General features: G+C 38.8%; 1 protein-coding gene across 5 annotated transcripts in view; it reads right to left on the reverse strand.

The window, feature by feature from the left end:
* TUNAR (transmembrane neural differentiation associated intracellular calcium regulator) overlaps positions 1 to 21,802 on the reverse strand; it is a 162,308-nt gene that overhangs the window by 13,453 nt on the left and 127,053 nt on the right. For 3 of the 5 annotated variants that reach the window (XM_071559400.1, XM_071559399.1, XM_071559398.1), the window contains one exon: positions 14,122 to 14,416. The exons of 1 other annotated variant lie outside the window; for it this stretch is intronic. In XM_071559400.1, coding sequence (XP_071415501.1) covers positions 14,122 to 14,160 — 39 coding nt within the window. In that variant the 5' untranslated portion in view covers positions 14,161 to 14,416. Of the gene's footprint in view, positions 1 to 14,121; positions 14,417 to 14,568; positions 14,904 to 21,802 lie in introns of those variants that run through there. One more of the 5 variants, XM_071559401.1, reaches the window with a different exon arrangement.

Consider the following 21,802-nt stretch of genomic DNA (forward strand, 5'->3'; position numbering starts at 1 on the left):
AACCATCTAAAACCCATGGAAGATGGCAGCCCTGCTCTTCAGGCTCTGGTGAGAGAAAGGGTTTTCCTCACAAAGCAAAGCTGTGAAATGAACACTAATCTTACCAGAGACATTCAGGTGGTTTCAATTCATGACATTTAAGGAAATTCTGATAAATAAATAAAAAAAACCCAAACAACCAACCCAAACCAAAACACTAAGACATCTAAGCCAAACTTCTCCAAATGTTTTACTAAATATTAGTTTACTAAATTTACTAATTTAGTTTACTAAATATTCGTTCATTACCCTGAAAATGCTGATCAGAATCATTCATACTCTAGGAGAGTATCTGGATTTGCTTCATTGTATAGGAAAGAAATGGAAAGCTGCTTGTTGGACAAAACTCAGTGCTGCTTCAATTCTGGACTGCAAAATGATACCTTCTAGTGAATACTCACAGGCACTGGTAAACATAAACAACCTATCCAAAGATACCAGAGCATTCTTAGATACTATGACTTCAAAAACTATCTTTAATTTAAATTAAACGGGCAGTTGTACTGATTAATGTTAGAGGTGAAAGGAAAAAGACTTTGTGACTGAAAATTGAATGTGCAAGTGCTTTAAAATACAGCATCATTCTACTACTCATCCAGAAAACCTGAGGCAGAGCAAAATGAAAAACTTCATCTAAATTCATGAAGCTGCCCACAGAAGTTCCAGAGAAACAAACTCTTTCTGTCGGTTTCTACTTCACCGCCCTGTTCCTTGGACCACATTGTCTCTCTGCACCATCTGGTTTAAACTGATGTAGCTCAGCTTCAGTTTATACTGGTTGAATTCTTGCAGCCTAAGCTTTTTAAGAAGTCACTTTGCAGCACCAAAAATTTAATTCAGCTAAACAGAAACATAGAAATAGAAACAGTAAAATGTCTTTTGACCTTTGCTGTTGGCTACAGTCAAACTCATGCAACAAAAAGAGCAGAGAGGAAATGTTAGACATATGCTCAAGATGAAAAAAAAAAATGTTTGGGGCATGTAACACAGTACACTGAACAAAACATTCAAGAACAATTCATTGTGCTGATAATATTATTCCCATAAGGCTGAAAGGGTCAGTGTCATCTTAGATTATGCACTGTACAAGTGCCAGCCATAGAAGTCCCAACCATGGGGCCTACACTCTTGGGCAGAAGGTCACTAAACACTAGCAATTGATCTGTGGCTCTAGAGACTCCAAGAAGAGGCACAAGAAACCCTCATCAAACAAAATGTGCGGGTTTCTTTTTGCTATTATACAGACATTTTTGCTAAAGAAGATGAATAAAGCATTGATAATTACACTGTCCTGTCAATACAGTGTTAATCAATGCCAATGATGTATGAAAATGAATGAAACACAACTCAGAAAAACATCCTTAAACTAAATTTCTCTCTATTTCCTCCTGATACAAAAGCAGCCTTTCAAAGATTTCTCTTTGTTTGAAGTAATTTTTCTCCAAAGACTTCCCAGCTGGTTAATTGCTTTCACACAAGCCTGTCTAACTTAAGAACTCAAGCTAAGTCTCACTTTGCTTATCCTATCAAACGAATATCACTGACACATGTAGCATATCTGACCCTTGTTCTCCTCACAGGGCTGGGATTTTGTGTTACCCTCTAAACAATTCTTTTTATGCTGACACTGAAAATCATGTTGTACATATCCTGGTCCCAACAGGAGAAAGCCTTTTGTCACCCAGACACTTTTTCTATTGAGTTTGGAATTACCTCAGTCAAATCACAGACCTGGCTCTGCATCTCCAGAAGCCTTTCAAACTGCTGTCTGAGATCTGAACCATACTTCTCAAATCTTTAGAGCTCCAGATGCCAAGCACACTTCCAATAATCCACACAGAAATGCTGCACAGTGACTGGTGACTGAAATGCAGCCAGCTCTGAAGCGAAGCACAGGCAGTTACAAACCAAAGAGCCATGCCAAATGGTCCAGAGGAGAGGAAGGGATGAAGATTTTTTTCTGAAGAGAAATAGGATGGCAAATTTAGACTGGAAAATGTCTTATTCCATGAATCAAAAGATGTAACCCTTCTTTGCCAAAAACTGGGGGGCCTAAAAGCTCATAACTCTGCCTTAGTGCAGCAATTATATAAGCTTTCCTGTATTTAAAAAACTTGAGACAAAAGTTTAATGCTTCTGGCTTTGCTTTTTTAAATAGAAAGTGAGAGATACACTAGACAAACTCTAATTTAAAATCTCAGTGGGCCTGACAGCTGTGTTGAAGAAAGCTTTTTCACAGTACTAGCTTGTGGATTGATTTTAATGGACATTTTCTTTCCACAGATCCAATATTTATATTCCTTTTGTTATTTTAAAACCTGTCTGGAGACACAGAAATCTAGCTGTATCATAATTACACTTACCTACATTTCATGCCTATAATCAGACTAGGACCTATGGCAGAAGTCATAGGAAAACTGCAAAATCAATTCTGCATGCATAAGAGAGACTCCTGGTATTTTTCCAAAAGGATAATATATTTTATTGAGAATAAATTAACTTTGTCAATTTTTCAGGAAGTTAAGGTTTGGTCAGGAGCAATTTTTGGCTTATTTCTGAAATAAAACATTCAGAGGACTCTTGAGTCTTTCTTCTCAAGTTCTTGTCTCTCTTTCTTCCAGTTGCTCCCAAATTCTTCTCCCTTTCCCCAGTCCATACTTTTCTGGAGCTTGCACTGCTGCAGCTCATTGTGCTTGGCAGGGGTGGAAAGCAAGACTGATGTAGGTTGGTCGAGTCTTTCCAGGAGAAGACTTAGGGTTGTACAGCTCATAGCTACATTCAAACCCCAACACAAATCCAAGAATCAGGCTTTTTTATGGAAACCCACTGGCAGTGTTTTACTTTGAATACCACTGCTTCTTGGACTACAAATGTCAAAAGCATATCTGCAGTGATGTGCTGCTGCAGGCTGGCTTTGGGAAACCCTTCATAAAAATCTGTCAGTGAGGCTGGGTAACTTCCCTCCTCTGATGAAGTCATCCATTCTGGTCACAGCCACACTCTGCACTCTCCCTGGGGCTAAAGGAGAAAATGTGCATGACTTAAAAATGCACAGCACTTCACCACATGCAGGTATTTGCAAATATTTAAGAACAAAATAGCTTTCTCATAGGCACCTGCATGTATACCATGCTCAATCGGAATGATGACTGTGCCACCCTCAGTACACTGCACAACCAGTTAAGAACAAACTATTCTACACCATACTTGCAATTAAAATTTTGCTGGATGCTATCTCAGGGGAGTACTGGGGAGGTAGGGCCCCAGGGGTCCTGAGGACACCTTCACAAGCACAGGGACACCCCTTGCAGTTGGGAAGTTGGTCAGCATGAATAATCCTGGCTCAGAAACTGCATCTCTGTTTCCCCTGCATGTTAGCACTCTCTCCCCAGTTATGTGCTGCTGGTACAACGTTGTGCAGATCTGTTAAACATTTTATTAAAGCTCATGATTTCCATCTTGTCAATACACTCTATGGGCTGCCTCTGCCTCACTGTTGCCAGGTGGTAATTGCCAACCAGGAAAACAGGGATTTACAAAAATGATTGCACTTTATAGATGGCACATTGCCCTCTCTCAAGAGTCATAATCCCTCTGTTAGCACACGTCTCTGTTGCCTTCCTTCTGTTTTCTCATTCCCAACTTCTTGTAAATGCTAATTTTGCCTTTTTTTTTTCCTGTGTCATTTTGCTGTCAAAACTGTAAACACTAGAATATTACTAGGCATCACATCACAGGAAGATTTACAGATATTTGGTCTTCACTGTTTTTTAGTTTTACTTTTTTTTTTTTTAACAGCACAGTAAACAAAGTATTTAAAACCTCTCAAACAGTTTATAAATTCTAATTTCAACTGTTCCAACTTGCAGTCACTTAAAACCACTATCAGCTGTTTCTCTGCTACAGTTACAGGACTGTTGCACATATAACTGTGCACGAGGTTGCTCCCACAGAGCCAGGTGGGAGCAAAAGTAAAAGGGGCTGTACCCCCATGAGGAGCAGCTACCTGAAACTACACCTGCAGTCCTGCTACACCCATAAGGTGCATTCCAAAGCCCATACGCTACCATCTTTCCAGCTGGGTACATTTATACAGATTGTTTAGTTCAAGTGTAAACAAAGACCTCAAATGGAGATGTGCTGTCATTTTACAAGGAGAAGGAAGATCAGTGGCGAATTATCTGCTCTGCAAAAGGCATTAAAGATAACAAAAATATTAATCATTAATACAAAAAAAATCAACAAAAAATCAACATAAAAATCCACATGTAATTTTACAACTGGTACCAGTTATGTGGTGAAGCAGTGAGTGAAATTAGTTACTACATTTTTGGTGTTCTGTGTGCTTGCAGAGTTAGTTTTGGCAGCTGCATTCACTTAGAATTTAATTCTTTAGGAGAGGCTGTTTCCCTTACCATTTGTACAGTATCTACCCCTGCCAGACCCTGATCTCAGTAACTGATATTAGCTGTGATCTATGTGATAACACAGGACAAAAATGCTCCCAAATTTTAACCGCAACCTCCTCTTGGGTAGGGTTAACATTGTCAGAGAAGCTTGTGCTGAGCCTCACAACTGTTCTGAACACCTGCAGCTCCTGTGGGTGCAGGAGGGCTAAATCCTGTCAAAAGCTCACAAAAGCAGCTTCTGCTGTTGCCTCTTGCCCACAGCCAAGGAGAGCAGCAAGCTCTGCTCAGCCTCACTGCTTTCCACATGTCCTTCAGGACTTGAACTGCACATGTGCTATAAGACCCAAGTGGTTTCTTTTGAGCTCATGGTCCTGTTATAAGCAAAAATCAATGTCTATATTGTATTCTAGGTTATGTGAAAAACATCAGCTTTGCATATTTGTGCTTTATCACCCAATCAATAAGCTAGAAGTATTGAGGCTAAATCCTGAGAGGGTTAAGCCAGTCAAACTACATCAGTGAACACCATCTGAAAGTGCAGACATTGTTTGGCATATATCTTAAGTTGTCAGGAAGAGCAGCCAGTGAGCAATGCGGTACTTGACCTGTCAGTATGATACAGATCATTTACATAGCTTTTTACAAACATTAACAGATTAATCCTCTCCTTGGGACACACAAGCAAGGTTCAGTAGCCCTGACAAACAGATCTGGAAGCTGACTCACACAGTGATTTTAACCTGATTTCCAGGAGAACCCAGCATCTTTACACCTTGTAAAAGCAGAGAAAGGGATGGGACTTCATCCTACCAGACCAGGAGATAAAGAAGAGTGAAGCAAATAGCAGCTTTGGCCCAGCCTTTTGTGTCTGTGGCCAAGAGTGGGGACTTTCTTAAATGCTCTATCCTGGCTCCTCTTCAATTCACACCAGCTGAGACAATCACAAGTAGGATGGTAGCTCTCACCCCAGCATTGAGGACACCAGCGCGTTCATGTGCAAAGCACTGGATTTCACGCCCAAAGTGTGAAGCAAACCCAGCAGCTGAAGTGGAAAAGTCCTGCTTGCTTGCAATTTCCTTGCCCAAACAGCTATCCAAAGCATCTTCAGTTCATCTGAATGAGATCTGCTTCTAAAAGCAGTAGGAGTCATCACATGAGTGAAAACTGAGCACAGAGCTTCGGCTTTGCATTGAGGAACAGGGAGGACCTGTGATGGATATGGCCCACAAATTCATACTACAGAGTTCATAGACCTAGAGACAAAATGGGACCATGGACATGGCTCATGAGGCCATGCTGGCTGTTTTGTGTATCATTTGTGCACACATCATTTATGCAGCTGAGAGGTCTGGTCTTAGCAGTATCAGCAAGGGCTAAGGAGCTGTCTATAAGCCACAGGGGACTGGGAGATCAGATCCCTGGTGAGGCAGGACAGGGTGCGATCCCACAGGTGTGACTCTTCACAGGAGGGGCACCCTGAAGGGGTGAGAGGCACAGTTGATATACACATGCAGCACATGGATGTACCCATACAGACTGTCATGGGGTTTAGCCATGAGTGTCCACATGGACTGGGATAGACACAAGGATCAAGATAAGATGAGTCTGCATAGGCATCTGCTAGACACATGTGGGCAAGGAGGATATGACACCAGATTCTTTAAATATATAGTAATTGATGTGTTATAACTTGGTAAAATTCTTTAACTGCTGTCAGGAAGGTCTGTATTTTTATGAAGGAAATTGCTTATTGATCCTGTCTGTTTCCATCATTTTCACACTGTACAATTCACATGCTTAACCTGCAGGAATCCAGAAAGGTTTTTTCTCTCTTCATGCGTGACTTGACTTCTGCAGGGAGATGCTGCACCTCTGCGTGAGGCTCCAGTGAAGGGCAATAGGCAGGAAGAGGTTGTGAGGTAAGGAACACTAGTGTTTATGATAAAATCCCTGTGATGCCCATTTGGGCTGCCATCTTCATATACTCATAAATTTACTGAAAACCAGATGAGAGTTCACAAGTGGGTTTGGAGATAGATTCAGTGACACTGTTGTAGGATTATCTCTGTACCATTATGCATGGTCTACTTAGGTTTTTCGTTGTTTGATTTTTGGGTTTGGTTTTGGGGGTTTTTTTCGTTTGTGGTTTTTGCTTTTTTTTTTTTTTTTGTGAGGCTTTTGATCTAGCTCCTTTTTGCAAAATATTGCAGATGTGATTTGTGGTTGTTTACTAAAATTCAGTGAGGGTGGAGAAGATACTCTGTGGACCCTTCTGCATTAAACATCCATCACATGGTTTTCAGGCTGGGGACAATGACTAGACCACAAGATAATACCGAACAGAACAGAAGTAATAGACCAACTCTTCCTTATTCACCTCTGATGTGCTAGCAATACTAAAAACATAGAACATCACATTACACAGTCAGGGTGTTCCCAGTGACATGACACATTAAAACATTACATGAAGTAATGTTAGAGGTGGTGTTACCCTTATGCTGAGTCAACAATACCTCAGAATGACTCCAAAGGAGCAGATACAATGTAGATTGTCATATATTTCCACAGCAATGTTTTCAGAACTCACCTAGCTGAGCCAATAACATAAAGCCCTTGCTATGGAATGAAGCCACAGTAATTCAAACCAAACAGATATGACATCACTGAAACTGTCCCTTAAAGGGAAGGTTTGGTTTTTAGTTTTCATTAATACATATAGATAACAAGTTCTGTGTTCAACAGCACAGAAACAATACTATCCTAAGGCCCATTGTTGTTATCCATTAAGAGCCACTTACAAGAATGGTTTAAAAGTCCTTCCAAAATCCTACCTTCTCCAGCTAAGTATATTATAGTCCTTCTGTGTTCAGTGAAAAGTTACATTTATTGTGAATGTTTGAACAAAAACCTTTCACCCTCTCAACGTTTTTGTTTCAACTTAAGTTAAAAAAGGAATTCCAGCAACACACAGTCACAGGTCTTAAACAGTCCTGTCTTTGGTTTTCCCATTCAAAAAGTTACATGGTTTTGTTTTCAAACATAAAACTTGTCTTCCAAAAAGGCAAGTGCTTTTCATTCTTAACATAGTTCAGTAACATCTCACTTTGAATATGGACTGCATGAATATACTTTGGGGCTCTTACAGTGAATGAGAACCATTACTTATTCTTTTTTATTTATGTTGATGGACTTAAGTTGCTCTCCAGTATTTCTTAGCCAAATAAATCTGACAAACAAACAAACAAAAATCAATCAATCAATCAATCAATCAATCAATCTGTCAAAGTTCAATAATTGCCAACTATAATTATTAGATTTACTTTCCTGACCTATCAATGTTGTAGAAACATGCAAATATTATAAACCCCATGCTCAGGTCCTCAAAAGTATTTGATCCCTTACTCCCTCCGATTTGAAAAATAACTAGGGGCCATGTGATATGTTCTTAAATACCAGCATGTGTTTAAACAATCTTACATATTCTAATATCCAAGATTCCGTGGCAAAAAAATTGTCCACTTAGCTAGAAAGGCTCTTAGATCTTCTTTTATGATATTCACAGATAATACTATTTTAGGATGGAGGGCTGAGGTAGGCTGGGGACAACCATGTGCACTGTCCCTGTGGAGGAAATTAGAGTGCAGGTGATCCTCCTGGCTACTCTGAGTTCTGTGTGCTGGAGAACAGTATTTTGAAGCAAATAATGTAATTGCTCACTATAATAGAGTATTTATTGACTAAAGCATTTCTTTCTAACATTTTTTCATTGTTAGCCAGTAAAAAGTTCATGTCATAAAAAATAAAAGAGGATACTTGATGCAGTAGGGTGCATTTTATGTTCTCCTCTTACCACTTCTCAGAAATAAAACCCAAGTGAGATGAGATTTCCAGTGACAGTGCTGTTTTTAATTACATTTACACATTCTTCTATGTTAATATGGAATTAGGTAATTGATAAATATGGTACCTGTCAGTATCCAGAGATGCTGCACAAACAGACCAAAATGAGGCAGATACCACTTAAGCTTTTGGGATATTCTGCTGCAGAACTCATTCCAAAACTTGGGTACATTTGCAAAAAGCTGTTTTTCCTTCCTGATATGTACAAAAATTTTTTGAGTTTGTGTTAAGATGCCAAGTGAGATTTTTTCCCCCAAATTCAGATGTAATTTTAGCAGCTAAGTACTTTCTGTACAAACCATCTTTTCCTTTTTCATAAAGAGGATAAAAACCTGAAAGATTACCTTGGACAGAGGAGGCACACCAGGGTTAATAAGAATCACAGTTAGGTACAGTTAGGTCTCTGCTTCATCTCTTTTCCCCAGAAGTGCTGGATTAATAATGACCTGCGTGAATTCTAGATAGCAAATCATCAGTCTTTAGAGGTTTGAACTGGAATTTCTTCTGTGTGTGGAAATTTGATGAATTTACCAAGAGCCTTCAAACCCATTGCATAGCCCCACAGCTGTCCCTAAACCCTGACAGCATAAACAGATACACATGTATCACCCCCAGAACCTGTGTGGCATGTGCAGGATATTCAGATTAGTAATTTTCTATTTAATCTAAGATCTACTTTCCCTGTGTAGTAACACAATTACATAATTAATAGTTACATGCAAATAGAATAGCTCAGGAGAGAAAAAAGAATTTTTAGGACAACTGGAAAGGAAGTACGCATCAGTAATTCCCCTTCACATCTGATACTTCAACTAGTATTAACTTAAAAGTCCAAATGCAAGTCATTAAGCAAAAAAATGAACAAAATGAAGAGCAACCTTGCAGGGACAGTGATGAACTGAGAATAAGGACATTTGGGTTCAATTCCGAACTCTTCCCTTGCCAGTATAGCTTTGGGCAGTTTCTTTGTTCCTCAGTTCCTTATCTATTTAATAAGGATATTAATACTCGATTAATTCTACTTCTTGCCTGCATGCTTTTTGAAGGCCTCTTGAAGGTTTTAGTAGTAGAAAGTACTACTTCTGGTATCTGTAAAACTCAGCAAAATAGAGCCCTGCTTTTTGTTGAATACACAAGAAGAATTAAAATAGGGAATCGCCCCCAGAGATTAAGTCTACCACAGATGTGGTAAAAACTGCTGTGCAGTATCAGTAATATGAGGCTATGCCATATGTAGTGTTAAAGATGGCCCTTCAGAAAGTTTCTGATTAAAAAACTGACTCGTGACAGCCAATAAATATTAGGACAGCTCTAAAAGATCTAGGTAAAAAATTTGCAACAAAATATTTCCCTGCTAAAAAACCCTGAAATAAAGTGTTGAAAAATTCCACTGAAGAAAACGGGTAAACAGGTATCAGTACAATTTCTTGAAGCAACTGAAAATATGATTAAAAGTGTTAAAATGAAATGTATCATTTTGAAATCAGTATTTCCAAACATACAGATTTTTAGAGCTTTTCATTTTTTTAAAACATTATGCCTTTTCTGTTTTTTATCCTGATTTCTGAAAAATATCTATGCTATGGAAATTACTTGACTGATAAATATTATCTCTATGGACATTTACAGTTAAAACCCAAAAACTATAAGACTAATTTGGGATTTGTTTGGGGTTTCGTTTTTCAGGCCTTTCAAAAATCATGTTTTTTGCTGGATCTTGAATCAAGACTGCTCAAGGCATTCCAAGTACAGGAACTACTTATGTGCTATATTTTTAAAACACATTTTCTTGACTAGAAATAGTTGCTGCAAGTGTGGAAAGTATTTCCACTGGCAGTATAACTTCCCTGACAATGCAGATGGTTCAAGCTCTAATTCACATAGTTTATCTAAAGAAACAGTTCAATGGACTGAAACGAAATGCAGGTGTTCTCAGTATCAAACCTTTAGTGAACTGCATCTTAAAAGAAAAGGAAATGACTAATTTTACTTGTTTTAGAATTGAGAGAGAAAGCCAAATGCAGATGTTGTGTAAGTGTTTAAATTATTTAAAATGTAACTAAACAAAGAGTTTTAAGTCACAGCAATTCATTGACAGAAATGTATAATAAAGACAATGGACATCCTGTATCACCTAAAATCTCCTCTCTCCACAAGCTCTTTAGAAAAAATCCACTATTTTTGGTATGTTTGTTATAGGGATAAAAGTAACAAATCAACCTACTGCTGCATTAGTGCACAGGTACATATTAAAAGATGCTATGCTTGCTTTTTGTAAAATTTTTCTTTCTTTCATAATGCATAACCCAATTCCAAAAAAAACCCAAAAATCCTAGGCACTATATTCTGAAAAGGAACTGTGCTTTACAAATAACAATGAATGAAATATTACTTGTTATGTAATACATATCCTAGTAATACAGACATTTATAAGCATGCAAAATTGCACAGGGAAGTAAAGTCCAGATGACTTTATCCTTCCTATTTTAATATATATCTATAGTCTGTAAGAACTTTACTATAATTATGATTTCATATTGTGTTTCTATACCCTAAACATAAACATGTTCCTGGATAAACTAAAGACTTAAACATAAGTATTAAACAAAAAATGAACATATTTAATGTAGTCAAAAGCTTGGTAAATATCTTTGAACCTAATAATAGTGAGTACTTATATAAGATCAATGATGTTTTAAATGAAGTAATTTTTTTAAATGGGTTCCTGGAAAAATTGACAATACGTAGTAGCAATGTTAATTCTGTCAGAAAAATAATAATGTAACAAATGATTCCAATAAGAATACACTGCATTTTGATTTGGAGGTCACTAATAAAGGTAAAGTTTTGCATATTCTGATAATTTTTCACTAACGATGTATCTGTACAGTTGTATGATCTTTAAGAATGTAATTAGCCTATTTTTCTTGCCCTAACGACAAGGCAAAAAGATTTGCATAGGTAAAAGGAAAAATGATTTAGTTTAGAAGGGAAATACGAATTATGCCTGAAGCCTAGTAAATCTGTTGCCATGACAATCAAAGAGCCTGGTCTTATAAAATCTTTCAGAATTTATTCACATGAGTAGTTCTTACTCACTTGTGCCAGTTTTGACCTCTCGTGTCCTGAGTGACCACTGTAAGCCACGGAGCCTGAAGTCATGGACTAAATGAACCCAATGGACATGTTCAAGGGTGGCCCATAGACTAAGAGAATGATATCTGCATGTTACATATAAAGATGAGAAGGGGAATGGTAGTTAATGAGGATGTATTGAATAGTGTGGGATCTGAGCATGATGTAAATGATGTAGGACAAGGAGTGGAGAATGTGTTTGCTTTGTCTGTGATAGAGTTAATTTTCTTTCTAGTAGTTAGTATGAAGCTGTGTTTGGTCCTGGAAACAGTATTTATAATACAGAGGTGTTTTAGTTTTTGCTGAGCAGTGCATCCACAAAGCCAAGGCCTTTTCTGCATCTCACTCCACCCCACCAAGTGGGCTTAGGCTGCACAAGGAGTTGGGAGTGGACATAGCTGGGACAGCTCCCCCCAACTGACCCAAGGGATATTCTGTATCATATGGTATCATATAAATGGAGGGGGGGAGGGGAAGAAAAAGGAAAAGGTGGGGCAGGAATGTTCACAATTAGGGCATTTGTCTTCACAGGTAACCATGGCACACAGTGCAGCCTGGCTTTCCCAGAGATGGCTGAACACTTGTCTGCCCATGGGAAGTGAAGAATGAACATGTTTTGCCTTGCGTGTGTGCATGTGGCCTTTGCTTTACCTATTAAATGGTCTTTGTCTCAACACACAAGTTTGGATACTTTTGCTTTCCTAATTCTCTCTCTCATTCCACCAGGGGCGTGTGGTGTTTAATTGCCAGTTGGGGTTAAACAATAACATTCATGTGAGTTGTCCCACTGATTGGCATAGAACTGCTGCTGTGAGGAGAGGTTTGCAATGGGAGACTTGAATTTAGGATGCAGGCTTTGTTCACATAGAGCTGAGGAGATGACTTCCACAAACAAGAGATTCTTTCTAACAGTGAAGATGACATTTATGGGTTGTGTTATCCTTCCTCAGTTTTTCTTATTGGTTCTTCCAGATTTTAGATAGTAAAATACACAAAGAATCTACTTTGATGCACATGTATATGTTTAGAACCTTTACTCCTAAAATCAAGGCTGATTCCTCTGAACCTGACTGAAATATTGTCACAGTAGAGGAATGTGTTTGCTCATCTCTGTTTCCTCCTGCTGCAGTGATCTGAAGAAGCTGCATTACCATTCTCCCTTTATAAATGGCCTTATGGAGTCCTGCATCACACAAGGAGGACACTTGTTGGGAACTACCACAAAATTAGTATTTAAGCCCTGATTCTTGTTCATGAGTCCTGCTGTGGCCTGGCCTTTTTGCTTTGACTCTTTTCATCCTTCTCACCATCCAAACCTGCTGCCAGGAACCCATCACCTCCATACCCAGCTGGACAGCCCGTGACAGCCGGCACACAAACCTGCTGCTCTTCCATTTTCAGTCCCATTAAAATCAGTCAGATTTGCAAGAGGTTACTCTCAGAGCAGGGTCAGGCCGTTACCACACTTTAGTCCTCGAGAACCACTCAACTTTTCTTCTTCCAAACTCAGTGATCAACCAGATATGTAAGAAAATATATATATTTCAATCATCATGCTCTCATCTTTTAGTTCTACCCTAATTTCTGCAACAGAGATCCAAGTAAACCAGGCTTTCTGGAAAACAAACCAGTTTTTCCATCTCAGTACATTCACTGTGTAATTCCTGATCTGCTTGGTACTTTTTTTACAATTACCCTAAGATTTTGTAACTTGGGTAGTTAGTTAACATTTCCTTGCACTCCCCTAGCACCTTTCATCCAGGAAGATGAAATCACATTACAGCTGTTAATGAAAAATATCTTGCAACACTCAATGAAGTAATTTCTAATAATTTTCAACACTCCGCTAATACATGACAAAAATTACTTGGTATGAGAAAATCCTATACTGGGTTTGCTTATTTGATGAATTGGGTCATAATTCACAGTGCTAGGTTTTTGGTTTTCTGATATGTATAAGAGGATCTGCCTCACACTGTATCTAAAATCCAAGTCTGCATTTAATATTTGTTTCCCATGGAAACAAAATAGAGTAAATCTTTTTCACCTGCCAGTGTTGCAGACATTAAAAACCATTCTGTAGCTTTCACTTACTCAGATAATATTATTCAGGACTATTCTTACATTAATATAGAATTTATTTAACCTTCCTTTATTTTGCCTTCTAGTGGTCAGTGCACGACTGAGGTTCAGAGAAGGTATAGCACCATGACCCCAGAGAAACAGAGCAAGAGAAAGAGGAGGCAGGAGGAGGGGAATGGAGGGAGGGAAACAGAGAGAGAAATGTCAAAGCAAATTCCTAAACATCCTTTTTAGTATGGCAATATGTACAATACAGCTATTGTGCAGCTATAATACAGGATGTTCAAGTTCAAGTACAAATGACAGCACAGGTGTGCACAAACACACACACGCACATACACACTGTCACAAAGCAAGGGAGAAAGACAGAAATGATCTTACAAAGCTGCTGCAGTAATCAGGACACTTGCTGCTGGAAACAACCATATAAACAAACATTCTTTTGCTACCTTTCTACATTTTTTTTTCAATTTTCATTTTACTATTGCTATTATTTTATACCTCTGACCATAACAGAAAGATGATTATTATTTAAAAGGAAGGAAAAAGGCCTTACCATGCAGTGCATCAGGAAGAGATGAGAAGCACAGAGCATGCTGCAGAGATTAAGCTCAGCATGGCATTCAGATATCCTTTTGAACTGAAGAAAATTGTCCAACCCATTCTTCCTAACAAAGCGGACAAGTTTTCTCTAGGCTTGAATTTTTCACCAGAAGTCAGATCCTTACAGTGCATTATATTTTCTTCTTCAGGAGATGTATTTCCTCCAGTTAAGTTTCAGCTCCGCAATGCCATTTCCAATCAGCTCTAAGAAGTTCTTCATTCCCAGATTCACGGTGTCATCAGAGGGACTCCACAGAAAATTAAAGAAATAAAGAAAAAAAGAAAATACAACCTTACCAAAGCCCTGAAATTACTTTGCTTAAAATGAGAAGATATGAAAAAACCACAACACCCCCTCATTTATTCTATTATCTAGGTGTTTCACAACAATCAGTACTACCTCGTTGGTCTCATATATCCAGTGTTGATGATTTGTAATAAAGAAAGAGGCAAAAACTTTCCCAATTCACACATGATGAATTTTCATTGCTGCTGCTCAACTGTGTACTACCAAACAACCCTTTTCATCCTGAGGCATCTCTAAAACTGTCTGACAAAAACATCAGCTATCACTTTCCCTTCCCAAAGAACATGAATATTAGAATTTTTAGAAAGTGTTGGAGAAGGTTTGACAAATAATCAAAATATACAAATCAGATCTAAAAGCAAAACCCTTGAAGCAGGAGACTTCTTGAGCAAGAAGGTAGTTTGCCTGAAGGATTTGGGAACATAGGCACTAAGTATCATAGGGAAAGAGAAAGGGGGAAAGAAGGGTGGCTAATGGAGCGTTTGGAGAATATGGGGTGGGACCAAATGGGTATCAGGCGGGAATGGGATCCTGAGTCACCCTCAGTCTCCTGCCTGCTAGCTGACAGCAGCTCGGGCTTCCCCTGCACTTTCTGCAAAGCATATTAATTGATTCTGGTTGCTGAGCAACTAACTCTGGGGAGCCACATCGACGGCTCGGGCTCCAGCACAGCTTCAGCAGCTGCAGCAGGAAGAGAGGATTGTCTCCTCTGCCTCTCTCCGGCTCCCAGGATTGGTCACCCTACCCATGATGTCCTTAGCTGCCCTGCAGAGAAGCTTTGCAAGGAAAAGGAGAAAGCCCCCACTAATACAGCAGGGACAGAAGGTGGGATGCTCCCCCAACCTGCATGGCTGGTGGGACTCAGGCGAGCAGCCCTACTTCATGCTGATAGCACCACTGCGGCCCCAGAGGGCATTGCCCCACTCCAGCCCGGCATGAGCTGCCTGAGACAGGGGAGTGGTGTAGCCGTGGGAAACCCAAACAGGTATGTAGAAAGGTAGGTGAACCAGGGTGGTGCAGCTTCTTTCTGAAAAGCAAAGATCATCTGCAAAGATGGTAAAATTACAAGAAAGTTCCATTGTTATCATAGAATATCCTGACCTGAAGGGGACCCACAAAGATCACTGAAGTCCAACTCCTGGCCTTGCACAGGACAGCCCCGAGAATCACACCATGTGCCTGAGAGTGTTGTGCAAATGCTTTTTGAGCTCTGACAGACTTGGTGGTGTGACCACTTCCCTGGAGAACCTGTTCCAGTGCCCGACCACCCTGTGGGTGAAGAACTTTTTCCTGATTTCCAATCTGAACCTTCACTGACACAACTTCATGCCATTCCCTCAGATCCTGTGTGAGTTTCCAGCTGGAGCTGTCTGTGGTCACTTATGTTCTTCCCTGCTATAACAGCAACTGTATTGCTTATTCCTTACCTCTTTATCATGTTGCACTTCAGACAGAGTAGACGCTTGAAAGGACACACACTAAACCAGAACCATGATCCAGAGGAATTGCCCAGGTGTCTTTGACAGAGACTGCAAAATGGAGCTCTCTGATATAATCTTATAATTGTCTTAAGTGATGTGTTTAAATTGGCCATAGGAGAGAAGCAGCAATGAGGCCATTTAGTTTTGACCCATAAAGTAAGTGGAGCTGGCTCAAAGGGGTTTCTGCTAGAGCACCTCAACTGATGACCCCATAGAAATGACACAGAGGACTTCTGCAAGATTGACACCAAGGGAATAGACTCTGAACAGGACTTGATCCCTGCAGTTTGTGGCAGGGCCTCCACTGACTGTGGCTCTTGAATCTGGAAGAAATCCCCAAAGCAACATAGTATCTGAAACAAGACATTTCTCTTGTGGTATTGTTCTGTATAAATCCTTGGTCAGATCATGGCATTTGTTCAGCACTGACTAAGCTGTCTTTCCATTGCACAGGTAAGATGTAAGAAATAAGAAGACCTCGAGACTTCTCTCCTTGTGACCTGGCAGTAAGCGAAACATCAGATCTTGGCCAAACTGCTCACGCGTGGTTACTGTCAAAGACCCGAGCTAGATCAGCTCTTTATTCTGTCTCACAGGACAAGTTAAAGGGCAAGGCTCTGAGAATTGCCTGAGCCTGCAGTCACACAGCAGAATTACCTAATTCTCCTCTTGAAAAACTCCAACCTGTGTCTTGTAAGCCTTATCTAAATGGCAAACACCATGTCTTTGTGAAAAGGGGACAGGTTATCTTAAGGAAGAGGGTAACTTTTCTGACAGTAGCTTAGCCACACCACACTCTGCTTTCATGCTTTAAAAAGAAAGATCTACAGTTTAGTCTCATTTTCTTAGCAAAGGCAGATGCTTCATGTATATTCAAAGCTCAGAAAGGACCATTAGATCCTGTTAGCAGAGCTGCTGTATGAAACAGGTTGCACAACATGTTCAGTTCATTCAATATGTTTGTTGATATGAACATATACTGGGAATTCTTAATCCTCCAAGTACAACATATAGAGAAATATGGGAACACTTCGACTAAGGGAACAAAGAGACGTGGAGAGATCTCCCGAATTCTTACAAAGGAATTATTAAGTCTATATGTACTTATGCCATGCACATAGTAAAGAAAGATTTGTTTCAGCATGATAAGATATAATTGTTTTATCTTTTCCACTATTACTCCTTTACATTCATACCAGTGCCTGTTTTTATCCCCAACAGTACAATCGTTAAAAAGAGCGACAACAAAGTATTAATATTTTAATGTACTTCGTTTTGTACTTTATTTTTTACAAGGCAGAATATCAAACAGTATTGAAGCTCTCTGTAGTAGATGAAATATCACTAAATAAAAGTGCTAGGGAAGGACAGTTGAAGGGCAAAGCAACAAAACAAAATAACAATAGAAACTAACTCAACAACAGGTGATTTCAAAATGAAAGCAAACTAGTGTATAAGAAGGAGCTATCAGATTATTTTTTAAGAACTGGACAGGTAGGTTTAGAGATGGCAACATTTGTCCAACCTTTTTGCTTTCTTCTGGGAAAAGCAAAACTGCTTAGATAAAATTCTGTCTCTTAAAGAAAGCAAATACAGTATCTCTCACTTACACAAGACTTGAATTTAATCTCACATAAATGCTTTTTATTTTGCATTGAAAAAGCTGACTAATGCACATGTTCTGTTCCTATTCCATTTTCTATTTATCTTTTCCCACCTTTATATCCTTTCAAAATAGCATTGTCCTCTTTGAGAAAATGAGTGTCCTCTGAGCCTGAGGACCAGAGCAAGCTAGGACCCAGTCAGCCCTCATTCCCTGGGCGACAGTACAGCTGGTGTCTTACCAAAACTGTTTTGGTTACTAAAGCTGAATCAGGCTGGCAGCATCCCTCCAAGTTCCAGCCCTCTAGCCAGGTAGGCCCTGTACTGCCAGACCTTGGGCATCAAGACTACAGGGAGGTACAACAAGCCACAGTAACTGGTTGGGCAGAAGCCCATTTCAGATAGTAACACTGCCTCCTCTGTATTGCTGAGACATGATAGCAAGAAAAGTACCCAGGGAGACAAATGGGAAATAAAAAGACCCTTCTGTCAATATGTTCTAGTCTAGAGTGCAGGAAAAGGCCAAGTGGAAGGATGACACTTGAAGAAACCAAGTGAGTGCTGTAGCAAGCACAAAGTGGTGGCCCAGGCCAGGGAAACAGTACTTTTCTCTGGCCATGAGTAGATGCCTATGCTGCAGGGATGGAGGCAGTCAGTGTGGATGGGCTCTTCTCCCCTGGACAATTACTCTGCCATAGCTGAAGCAGAGCAGAGGCCCCTGGTAACTTGGAAGAGATTGTCAGACTTTAGGAAGTTGAAGCAGAAAAATATTTCAGGAATCTCCCTGCAAGAGTCAGAAGTAGGGAAGACAAGGGAGTTGGAAGCAGAGGTGCACCAGCATTGCTCTTTACGTCCTCAGGTCACTTCAGCCGCCCCCTGTCAGCAGGTGATGCCTTCCCACTCTGTGGATTCTGAACTGAGTGCTATGGGAAATCTCTCCTGTTCACACAGCTGCCTACTCCAATATTGGCAAATGAAAGAGTTTGTTTACCAAAACAAACTTGCCAAAACAAGCTGCCTACACCAGAAGAAAATGAAATTGTTTACTAAAACATTGGCTTTCATCACAGTCATAGTTTAATACTACAGAAAGACCACTACTTTATTCCTTGCAAGTCACACCTTTTCCAGTAGCTGTGATTTGAGAACTAAATTAGATTTTTGAAAGCAGTATCGTATTTAGAGGATACAGTAATTGTAATATACGTACAAAGATGTGCCCAGATCATGAAAATTATTTAATGTATGAAATTAAAGTTATAACTCAATTATAAACCAGGTTTTGATTAAAAACTTGCTAAAATTATTTACAACTATGTTTTCTGAGTATGTTTCTCATTTTGACCTTTCAATATCCTGTGTCTCAATTATTATTCAGTCAATTACAGCACAAACAACTGAATTGATTTCTTGCCTTTTTAGTTTAAATGCCATAATACATGCAGGAGAGTCTGAGTTTCAGTGAGTGCATTTCCAGATCATCAGCACTTAATTGAAAAATCCAACCATAGGAAATAGACCTTCATTTGAAAAAAATATCCAAAGCATGACAGAGGATGTACACATAATTCCATCTATCTGCAGTATATTTAGCATCCCTAGAAACTCTTTCTAACATATTTTAAATATAGTATTACTGTAATAATTATTTTCATTATTCTATATAGCAACAGGTCTCATTCTTTTCTAGTTTCCATCAGTGCAGACTAGGATACCATAGCTGTCAAAAACTTACAATAAGAAGAAAATAGTACATGGTAAATAAATGGTAAGCAAAGCCAGTAAAATTGCAAACATTTAAGATTTTTTATTCTCTTTCTTTTTAAATAAATGCTGATTTAGCACAACTTCACCACCAGCTGACTAGAGAATGATAAAAGGTTATACAGCTTGTGTTTGACAATTATTTGGTTTGTTTCATAAGTTAGTCTGAAATATATATTAGTGAATCTGATTGGAAATCATTTACAGAAAAGTAAACCTCCTACATTCATCAATGAAATCATCCTTAATTTATTCCAGTATAGCAAGTACAACTTAAAGCAGTTTTACTTCTACATTGCACAGTTAGCTGCAGTTTAGATTTGTTATGTACAGGTAATGTAGCACTGCTTCCTTAATCACTCTAATGCTAAAAACAGCATTTCAATACAGCCGTATCAAAATTATAAAGATAAAAATGTGACTACCCAGCTAGTAGCACAGCCATATTCACTGCAGAAAATACACAGGCTAAGTATTTCTTCTCTTTAGAAAAACCCCCTGGTTTGAAATGAACTTCTTAGAGCACAAATGCAATACAAATGCATAATCTCAGCTTATTTAAAAATTAATGTCTTGGCCTAAACTTCCATTTTGTATAAGCAATATGCAGTGGCAGTTGCATTTTTGGAGGGAGTCATTGATACTGAGCACAACTTACATGTCAAAACAGAGAGTTTTATCCTACTCCTCTGATCTAGATAGAAAAACCCTCCCCGATTTCTATGGGAAGAGATCTGAACTCCATTCTTAGCAGACTACTACAGTTACAGACAAGAACTGCTTAGCCTGTTGCACCAAATAGGCAGAGCTGCACCTCTAATGCTGCTTAAATAGACCTATGCCTATGTTGAACCACACCAGGAGACAGGTACTATTTTCTTAGGGGCTGAGATTGGAGTGTCTGTGTTCAAACTGGAATCTCATTAGAAAAACAGAAATCTTGCTGTACAGCCATGTAGTAAGATAGGACATGCAATGCATGAATTCATTGAATACCACATGTGATCATCTGCCTGAAATTCTTTTCTAGATAAGCATGTTCACACGTGGTGAAAAAAGCTCTCAAGCAGTAACAGTTATTACTGCTGAATAAATATTCACATTATTTCTCAACAGGCAATATACCCACCGGGCAAAAATAATAGTATGCTAATGAAAGATTAGACAGACATGGGCTAAATTAGTCCTACTACAGTTCTGTTAGGCTCTTGGGTGCGTATTACATGACATTACTATTTAATATGATAGAATAAAAATTTCTCACTCATTTTTAATTTTTTTTTCCTCCCCTTTAATACAAAAGGTGGAGCTTTCCATTCCTGGGTTAACTTCCAAGCATTGAGAAAAGTAATGTAACCTGAATATTTATATGATTCCCACCTAGACCACTTAATTACTGCACTATACTCAGGTGCTTCTAGAATAAATATCGTACACCAGCCGAAGTAGTCCTAAACATTATTCAGTACTCCAAAATGCAGAGTATGGGTGTTGCCATGATACTGCACAGTACTTGAAGAAAGGTACTTTGAGGAATTTGGCAAAAGCCAGATTTAAGTAACTGCTGGCATTTCTATTCTGAATGCAGCTGATCTCCAGAATACCAGTATTCTGACTGGTAAAACCTTTCAAATGCCTGTTCATTCTTTGCTTCACAAAAGACTCATCAGACAGTTTGGTTTTCTTTTTGCCACTAGCAGAGGTGTCTTTGTAAGCATCTTTCTGGTGAAAGTCACTGGGAAAGGTTCAGAAAGTCCCCGAAGTTGACAGAGGATGTCCCTTTGCTGAGGGGAAGAAAACTCCATCAGCCATTCTCTGTCAGGCTGTTTTAAATCCTTCAGAAACCTTACTCCATTGATTAATATCTTGAAAGCTTTATTTGTAAATAAAGCACTGATATTCAGAAGGGTTCCTCAGAGCCAAATGATAACAGCAAAATATACGAGTATAGATCCACAATGTACTCTGAGGTATTGTCTTTCAAAAAAACCCCTGCAAAACAAGAAAAATCAAAACCAGCCTGAACATGTTAACTCTTTATCCTATATCTATTTCTTAAATATTTCAGTTGCTTTTAGGCTTTGCCTTGGTGCCGGTCTCTGTTGAATTAATTAATCACAGTGTTTGCACATCTTGAATGCTTTGTTTTAATGTCCCACTCCCTTCTGTGGATTTCTCTGCTGTGAGATTTTAATGAGACCCATTTCTCATGTTTTTATGCAGAATTATTATATGGAGGAGGAAGTGATAATAACTCAGACTTCTGTTAATTACACTTCTAATTATTCTTAGAAGTTTATTTATAATTGTGTCTGCCAGCAGGATTTGTTTCAATTATCATAGCCAGATTGGAAATGGAGCTTAAATTAATTCTTTCTGTAAACAACCATATTTTAAAACAAGCAAGAAAGACGTATTAATATTTATTTTTTTTAACTCAAAATGCTCCCTTCTCTGATTGCAGTTCTCATAAACAAATA

Source organism: Pithys albifrons, chromosome 6 (assembly GCF_047495875.1).
Source record: "Pithys albifrons albifrons isolate INPA30051 chromosome 6, PitAlb_v1, whole genome shotgun sequence".
In the NCBI taxonomy this organism is placed as follows: domain Eukaryota; kingdom Metazoa; phylum Chordata; class Aves; order Passeriformes; family Thamnophilidae; genus Pithys; species Pithys albifrons.